Genomic DNA, 9107 nt, shown 5'->3' on the forward strand with positions numbered 1-9107 from the left:
ATGGGATTAGGGAGAAGCGGCCGGAAGGGCATCTCAGCGTCGGCCGAAGTGCCACACAACCCTCACGCCTTTGGACTGGGTTATCTGCCCACCAAGGAGGATTGGGTGAGGAAAGGAAAAGAAATGGCCGGAAGGGCCAGAGCAAAGAAGGCCGGGAAGCCATTTGAGTTAATGCATAGGCCCATCTGGGGTACCCTAAACGGACGCTTTGTCCGGGAGGGGGAAGATTTTCCATTCTGCGGCTTCCCGGAGCCATGGCTAAACGCGGAGGGGAAGCGCGTGCCTGGTTTTGAAATCTTCTTCGACATACAATTATCTGGGGATGACGTTGCCGAAGCGCAGACAGACCCACCAACTGAGGTTGAGCAATGTGAAGCAGTGGATCCTAAGAGCACAGAGCTTGAAATGGGGGTAGCACTGGCGAGTCTACTATCAGATCCTCCGATCGGCCAAGAGTGCTTGGGGGATAACTCTTCGATTTCTGTGATTGGAGATGAAATAGCTGCGGGCTTTCCAGCGCCGATCTTGGATGCATCTATCGCACCTTCTCTCATCTGGCAATATGAAGAAGGCTTTTTATCTAGCAGTTCCGGGTCAGGTAGTGAGCCGGAATCTGATTCCACCGAATCTTGTGCGTCGGAATCAGATTCCAGCTCGACTGAGTCTGAGTCCGGTATTCCTGGGGGTGATAACCCGGATGCCACAGTCCTGTCTAGGTCGTCATTTTCATTTTCTTTTGAGTCTGTTGTAACAGAGGAATCTGACGGTTTGGAAATATTTAATGAGAATGATGTGGATGTGGTTTCCGAGTATTTTTCTGTGCCTTTGATTTATTGCTTAAATCAGGATTTTCAAAATTTTGATGAAAACAGCGAGGGAGAAATTCCCCCGGTTTTGCAACGATTAATTGATCAAGAGCAGGAAAGATTTGTTAAACCTTTAATGGATGAAATCACTACTGTGAATGTTGGTACTGAGAAGGACCCGCGGCTGGTCTAGATCGGGTCCACGTTGTCTTCGGAGGAGCGCGAGCGCTTAGTCGCTTTATTAAAAGATTTCAAAGATGTTTTCGCGTGGTCCTACGAAGACATGCCTGGAATCGATCCTGAGATTGTACAGCACCGGATCCCTCTTGATCCCGAGGCCCGCCCTGTCAAACAGAAACTCAGAAGGATTCGCCCGGACTGGGCTCTCAAAATTAAGGAAGAGGTCACCAAGCAAATTGACGCAGGGTTCCTGCTGGTATCTGAATACCCAACTTGGTTGGCCAACATTGTTCCGGTGCCAAAGAAGGATGGCAGAATTCGGGTCTGTGTAGACTTCAGAGATTTGAACAGGGCCAGTCCGAAGGACGATTTTCCCTTGCCACACATTGATGAATTGGTGGATTTCACGGCAGGACACGCCTTCCTTTCGTTTATGGATGGATTCTCAGGCTATAACCAGATAGTGATGGCACCCGAAGACCGGGAGAAGACTGCGTTCACTACCCCGTGGGGTACATATTGTTATAGAGTGATGCCATTCGGGTTGAAAAATGCTGGAGCTACGTATCAATGGGCAGCAACTACAATATTGCATGATATGATCCATAAAGAGGTCGAGGTGTATGTGGACGACATGATTGTCAAGTCCAAAGATAGAGAGGGCCACTACACCGCCTTACAAAAATTCTTTCAAAGGATCAAAGAGTTTCGGCTGCGACTGAATCCTCAGAAATGCACGTTCGGTGTTACAGCAGGGAAGATGCTAGGGTTTCTGATTACACAAAGGGGCATCGAGGTCGACCCTTCCAAAATCGAGGCCATCTTAGAAATGCCACCACCAAGGACTAAAAAGGAGGTGCAAGGCTTTCTGGGTAAAGTGCAATTCATAAGACGGTTTATTTCTAAATTAACCTTGACTTGTGAACCACTTTTTGGTCTCCTGAAGAAAGGAAAGAAATTCCAATGGGACGGCCGATGTCAAGCAGCTTTTGAGCAGATCAAAGAGTATCTACAGAACTCACCCGTGTTGTCACCACCAGAGCCGGGGAGACCGTTGATATTGTACCTTTGGGTAACTGAGACTACCATGGGCTGCATGCTTGCGCAGGAGTCAGAAGACAAAGTGGAAAGAGCCATCTACTATCTGAGCAAAAAGATGCTAGATTACGAGACCCGCTATACACCGCTGGAGAAGGCTTGCTTGGCCTTGGTATGGGCAACCAGGAAGCTACGGCACTACCTGTTAGCTCACTCTGTAATGTTGGTTTCGCGTTTGGATCCCATTAAATATCTTTTCGAGAAACCAGCACTTACGGGTAGGTTGACTCGCTGGCTGCTGTTGCTCTCCGAATTTGATTTGAAGTATATAACGCGCAAGTCAGTAAAAGGGAGAGCGGTAGCGGAGTTCCTTGCCGACCACCCGGTTGAGGGGGATGAAGCGGTTGAGTATCTATTCCCAGATGAAGCCATTCTGCACGTCGAAGATGAAACTTGGACGATGTACTTTGACGGAGCGTCAAACCAGTATGGGTATGGGATAGGGGTGTTGCTGATAGCGCCTGACGATTCCCGTATCCCTTTAGCATTCAAGCTCCGGTTCAAAGTTTCCAACAATGAAGCAGAGTATGAGGCATGTATTGCTGGCCTGGAAGCAGCCCTAGAACTGGGGGCAAGGCGGTTGGACGTCATTGGGGACTCGAACCTTGTTGTGTCTCAAGCAAAAGGGGATTGGAAAGTCAAGGAGGAAAGGATGATAATTTACCACCAAACCTTGTATCTGTTAATTCCTCAGTTTGAGAAGCTGAATTTCACCCACCTCATAAGAGAGAACAACAGGTTCGCAGATTCACTAGCAACTCTATCTTCTATGATAGACATCCCGTCCGGAGTCCGGATGCGTCCAGTCATTATTGATCAGAAGTTCGCGCCAGCATACGAGTCGATTTCCGCCATAGATGAGGTTCAAGACGGCAACCCCTGGTATTACGACATCTGGAACTTCTTGGAAAAGGAGACATACCCACTAGGGGCAAATGTCAAAGATAAGAGGGCCATCAGAAGAATGGCCGCTCAGTTCATTATCTGCGGGGGAAAGCTGTACAAAAGGGGCCATCTGGGAATGCATAAGCTCTGTGTAGAAGCTGAAGAGTCGAAACGCCTGATGGAACCCATCCATGGGGGGGAGTGCGGTGCACACATGAATGGAGTAATGCTGGCTAGAAAGATCCTCAGACAGGGCTACTACTGGTCAACCATGGAGGAGGATTGTATTAGTTTTGTTCGGCGATGTCACAAGTGTCAAATTCATGCAAACCGCATAAACATCCCGCCGTCAAAACTGTACAACATGACTTCGCCATGGCCTTTTTCGGTCTGGGGAATTGATGTGATCGGAGCTGTTACCCCGAAGGGGTCAAACGGGCATGAGTTTATCCTGGTAGCGATAGATTATTTTACAAAGTGGGTCGAGGCCCAATCATACGCGGTGTTGAAGGCGTCGCATGTCGCAAAGTTCATCAGGAACAACATCATCTGTCGCTACGGGGTGCCAAACGAGATAATTTCAGATAATGGTTCCCACTTCAAGAAAGAAGTGATAGACTTGTTGGAGAAATACAATGTGGCTTTCCATAAGTCATCTACATACCGGCCGCAGACCAACGGAGCGGTTGAGGCCGCCAACAAGAATATCAAGCATATACTGCAGAAGATGGTGGGAACCTATCGGGATTGGCCAGACAAGCTGCCATTTGCTCTGTGGGGCTACAGGACTTCAATCAGAACTTCTACTGGAGCAACTCCATATTCATTGGTCTATGGAATGGAGGCTGTTCTACCCATTGAGATTGAGGTTCCGTCGTTACGAGTATTGGCTGAATGCCAGATAGCCGAAGCAGATTGGCAGCAAAGCAGATTCGAAGAACTCATGCTCTTTGATGAAAGAAGACTGAAAGCACTGTACCACATCCAAGGCTATCAATGCAGAATTGCCCGGGCTTTCAACAAGAAGGTTAAGTCCAGGAATCTGAAAGAGGGAGATTTGGTGCTCAAAGACAACCGAGCTCCCATCCACGACCCAAGGGGCAAGTTCAAACCCAATTGGACTGGTCCTTATATCATCAAAGCTATCTGGTCAGGTGGAGCTGTGGTTCTGATGGATCTAGATGGCTTGGAGTTCTCACAACCGATCAATATGGACAAGTTGAAGAAATACTATCCTTGAGAGGCTCGCTAGGCCGAAAACCCGAAAGGGCCACCTAGGCAAAATTCAGAGCACAAAAAAATTAGAAAATATAAAAACTGAGCTCGCAAGGTTGAAAACCAGCAAAGGGCAGCCTTGGCAAAAGTTAGAGCGCAAAAGGAGAGTGAAAATACTCGAGTGAACCTTGGCCTGAACTACGTAAGGCTTGATTCCCATCTTTGGGATACGTAGGCAACTTCACCTTGAAGTTCAGCCATAACTTTTCCCCGATCAACTCTGTCCATTTTGATCATCTTAGTCATCTTTATCCATCAGCATTTATCGTGATCTCCGGTACAGTGCTGTTCAAACTAGGGGCAACTTTCCGTTGCCGCGACGGTGCAAAGTTACTCAGACTAGGGGCAACTTTCCGTTGCTATGAAGTGCCGCATTGTTCTTCAAGACTAGGGGCAACTTTCCAGTTGCAGGGATCTGGGGTTGTGCATCTCAGTGACAGATCTTCGGCGTGTCCAGTTCTGATCCACATCGAAAATAGTTTTGAAAAGTTTTAATAAAAGTTGACTTTGTTCAAATTAATCTTTTTACGACTAAGACCATTTTTGGACCAAAGGCGGAAAATTTTCAGTACCACAACTTTCAATTTCATTGATTTCAAAACTGAGTTTTCCTGCTCTTGCTTTACAATCGAGGTTGCTTTTTTAGTACATTCATAACGAAAACTTGAAAATGCTAAATAAGCAATAAATTTGGGGCATAGTTGAATCAAGTATCTCTGCGTCCCCTCCCAGAGCTGGACGAAGCATCTGATGCCAAGCTAGGCCCAACCTGTGCCTCCTCATTGAGCCAATCCAAGCACTCATCGGACAAAGTGCAACTGAAAGTAGAAGCATGGGCCAGGAGCTCTCTAGTCCTCCATGCTGTGGCATATCGGGCAAGCTGTGCCCCCCGGATTGGGAAAGCGGCTGGGTACTCAATTCCCTCCGGTGGGCAGGTCTGATCATGACCAAACTGACGCAGGAACCGGAACGGAAAATAGAATACGCAGTGGGTTAGACCAATCAATTGGATCCCAATCAGCCGAGACATACTATAGCTCATTGCCGGGAGGTTGAGCCAAGGGCAACGCCAAGCAATGCCGTCTGCGGACAAATTGCACATCCAATCGAACCACCACCTTTCGTCAAGAGCATTGACTAGACGCTGCCGAAAGAAGTAGCCTCGAGCTGAATAGGCCGGGCAAGAGTCCACAACCTGCAACTTATCCATTAACCATACCTAGGGAAGGGATGGAAAATGAGAGAATAAAGAACAGAGAGATGTACGATGAGAGAAAAGTAAGACAAGGGTTTTGTGAGAAAAACCGAGCCTGAGGGTCGAGTGATGTGAGCAAATATATATGTGAGGTCGGGTGGGAAACATTACCTGCAACAGCAGTGGACTCCCGGCGAACCTAGTCGCTTCCCGGCGATGGACAGAATCTAAGCCCATCAGTGTCTCGGCCAAGGTCATGGCAATACAGCTCTTTCCTTCTCTCAAACCTTGGGCGACTTCAATCAGGCGAATGCTAGCCCCGCCGAAGCCCGAGGAAAGCAGAAAGTGAGACAACAAACATAAGCAGAGGGCGTGTTGCCGGAAACCCTGCCAATAATGGTTGCTGCGGTCACCGGCGTCGGAAAAATGATGGATCAAACCGAGGATGTCCAGTTCCCCACTGCAGATCAGAGATCGAGCGTCATACGCCGTGAGCCCACACATCCACCCTAAAGCCTGAGCATGGCCAAAACGGAGCTGGGGCAAGATCACTTCAGAGCATTCAGACTCCATCAAAACCTGAAAATCTTCGAAAGTGGGACACATCTCTTGGCCGCCAAAGCTAAAAACGTGCGTCACTGGATTCCAGAACCTTGCCGCGGCATGGAGAAAAGGAAGCTGTAGCGGAGTACGGCTCAGCGTGAATAGTGCATTCAAGCCGAAACCCCGGAAATTCAGCTTTTCCGAGCCATCTAGAGAAGAGATCCAAGATGTGACATTTTCTGCGAGAAACGCCTCCATCTTTGTCTAAAACTAAGATGAAATGGATGTTCCCGAAGTTGAGGCTTTTATAGAAGGAAAAACACTATTCACGGGGACACGTGTCAAAAATCTGGAGGCTGCAGGAATAGCTGGCCGGCCGGCCACCTTTTCTGGCTGGCCAGCCATTTACTTTTTGCAAAACTGGCCGGTCAGCTGTCTCTCTCCACAAAATTGGCCGGCCGGCCCCCAAAGGTGGCCGGCAATACTGCAGTGTATCCCCTTGGCCCTGATTTACCCTTCGAGGGAAAGTTCCAAGCATTTCCATGCAACGGGAGAGTCAAAGGCCTTCATCTCCCTCCGTTTCGGATGCGTTCCGGTGCCCAGATCGTCCGAAGTACACTCTGTTGTCATTTTGTTTATCGAGTTGTAGTTTTGATTATCGAGTTGTTGTTTTGCTTATCGAGTTGTTTGTCGAGCGGACGTGTTTCGTGTTTTTGAGTCATTGCGCTCATTTTAAACAATCTTTGTTTAAAGTCTTGTTTATTTGCGTTGTCAACGTTGTTGCATTTTGCTTATCGAGTTGTAAACTTCCTAAGGTCCTGTTATATCTTAGTAAGTCGGGTTGCTTAGTTTGTTGCGTCGGTTCACTACCTGACTTGGTGATTACACAATGCACATTCCCATTCAATTTCATTCTTGTGCGAAATAAATTGATGCGATACGATGCTAAAAGTTTAAAATACAAACACCTTTTCAAAAGCTATTTCATTCCATCATGCTTTACAACAAACAAAGGTACAAGTTTTACAAAAAATAAAAACTGCCTAACAATGTGCAAAGTGCTACAAACTACTAGCAAAAAGAAAAATAGAGCAGGAAACAACAGCATCAAAGTCCTCGGGAACGGGAACGAGAAGCACTCCTCATCCTCTTCTGCGGGACAATCTCCGCACCATCATCATCATCTGAGTCGGAGCTGTCATCCTCAGGATCCCCCTCAGCCTCGCCTCTATTCCCCGAGCCAAAACCGGAGCCCCCCTCCTCAGCAGATGTCTCTGACTGACGATCGGTAGCCTCCTCCTCCTCCTCAGCATCCTCCTCCTCCTCATCAGGCTCCACCTCCACAACGTGAGCCCTACGTCTGCGGACAGGCCCTCCTCGGGCTCCTCGAAAAGGTCTAGATGGCCCGGCTCCTCGAGAAGGCCCAGATGGCCCCGCCCCCTGAAAAGGCCCGGGTGACCCAACTCCATGAAAAGGCCCATATGGCCCAGCTCCCCAAGGAGGCCCAGGTGGCCTGGCCTGCGGCTGACCGGACCATGAAGGCATCTGAAAACAAAGAGTTCAATTCAAATACATCAGTCCAAATATATACATCAGATGCAGATACAAGCAAAGGCTACGTGAAGTGGGTGCGTGTAAATACAGAATACAAGTGGGGTGTGTATCAGATGTGCTCTACACAAGTAGTCTATCGATGCAGTAGAAATCAGCATGTCATCAGAAGTATGATAAACGCCAGAAAACTAAAGGGTACCTGAATGCCTGCGACAGACAACTGTGCCTCCCTACGCAGGACCATGCCCTCGAGTGTGGCCACCAGTCCAACCACCTCCTCCATGTACCCTCGCGGTGGCTGCAAAAATGAGTTCATAACCATCAGTGAACAAAAGAATGTCTAAACATCTGAATGATGAATGAAAAATAGTGGAGCATACCAGCGGTGAGTCAGGATCAATGGCATATCGATCACTGGGCATCGGAGGCTCTAGCGGAATCGGGGTCGGAGAGATAGCCCCATACTGCCACGCCATCAGCTCAGTCGGCATATCTGGCCATCCAGGATGAGGATAAGTCGACGGAACCAGAGGAACCGGTCTACTCCCACCTCTAGATGTACCAGCCCTGCTAGTAGAAGGGGCGTCTGCAGCCCGAGCCCGAGCCTGGCCCGAGGATGACATACCGGCATGCCTCATCATCGGGATACGAGCTCCCATCAATGGAGGCATCAAATATATGTGACGGTAAGTGGCGTAGTCCCCCTCCTCAATATGTAGTAAAGCATCACTACCCAGCATGGCGCCGACTACCTCCGAGTAAGAGAGCTTGTCAGCAGTCCGTATACTGGCTGGGGGTACTGCGGGAGGATCCTGAGAAAGATACCCCCATACCTGGCGCAGAAAGCGCTCCCCCAGGAACCATACCCTGCCAACCGGCCCTTCGAGCAGGACCCTATACTGGGAGATGTCTGACCCTCCGGTATACTGAAGTCGGAGACTGTCACCCAGGGGCGCCCAAGGCTGCCATGTGATCTGCGGATGATAAATGCATAAACCAATCAGAAATCGAGAATATACAGAGCAAATCAAAGATGAAAATGAAAGGAACTGAAAGCTCAGAGGTACCTCTGAATGTCGCACAGTGTCAAAGTACTGTCGCAGGTAAAGGAGGGTCTCTCGAGGTCTCGGCCGGTGCGGGCCCTCGAACACCAATGAATAAGGGGTCATGGGAATCCCTGCCACCTCTAGCTCTGGGGCTAATGCTGGGAAGTATACATAGACCCATAGCTGAGAAAAGCAGTGCAGAATGTAAGTACGAAATGCTGAGAGCAAAATACAGACTGTAAAAATGCGCTGTGTGTGCAATATACAAGTAATGAAGAGCAGAAATGTAAATCAAGAGGACAGAAAAGTACCTCCCAGGCTCTCCAGTAGCCGCCAAGTAAATCCCCCCGCCCGCGGGAGGTCGCGCTCATATAAAAGTAAAGGGTAGCAAGGCCGGCGCCACCCCAGTCATATCGATGGACCTGTGATAGGTCAACCAGAGCGCTCAGCAGGTATAGCCCGACTGTGTTCCCTCTGTCGGCGAACAGGGTAGTCCCGAAGAGGAACATAAGGAAACCACGGGCG

The 9107-nt window shown here is 48.9% G+C and overlaps 1 protein-coding gene across 1 annotated transcript; it reads right to left on the reverse strand.

Moving 5' to 3' along the window:
• Positions 1–6934: 6934 nt before the first annotated feature.
• Positions 6935–8504, reverse strand: LOC145804154 (uncharacterized). Its single transcript, XM_082897910.1, has 3 exons — positions 7917–8504; positions 7736–7834; positions 6935–7527 (listed from the first exon to the last, which is right to left on the reverse strand). The coding sequence occupies exons 1-3, from the start codon at positions 8274–8276 to the stop codon at positions 7090–7092; spliced, it is 897 nt and encodes a 298-aa protein (XP_082754036.1). The 5' UTR covers positions 8277–8504; the 3' UTR covers positions 6935–7089.
• Between the last annotated feature and the right edge of the window lie 603 nt (positions 8505–9107).

This window comes from Camellia sinensis, chromosome 12 (genome assembly GCF_055761805.1).
Source record: "Camellia sinensis isolate YWXY chromosome 12, ASM5576180v1, whole genome shotgun sequence".
Classification (NCBI taxonomy): domain Eukaryota; kingdom Viridiplantae; phylum Streptophyta; class Magnoliopsida; order Ericales; family Theaceae; genus Camellia; species Camellia sinensis.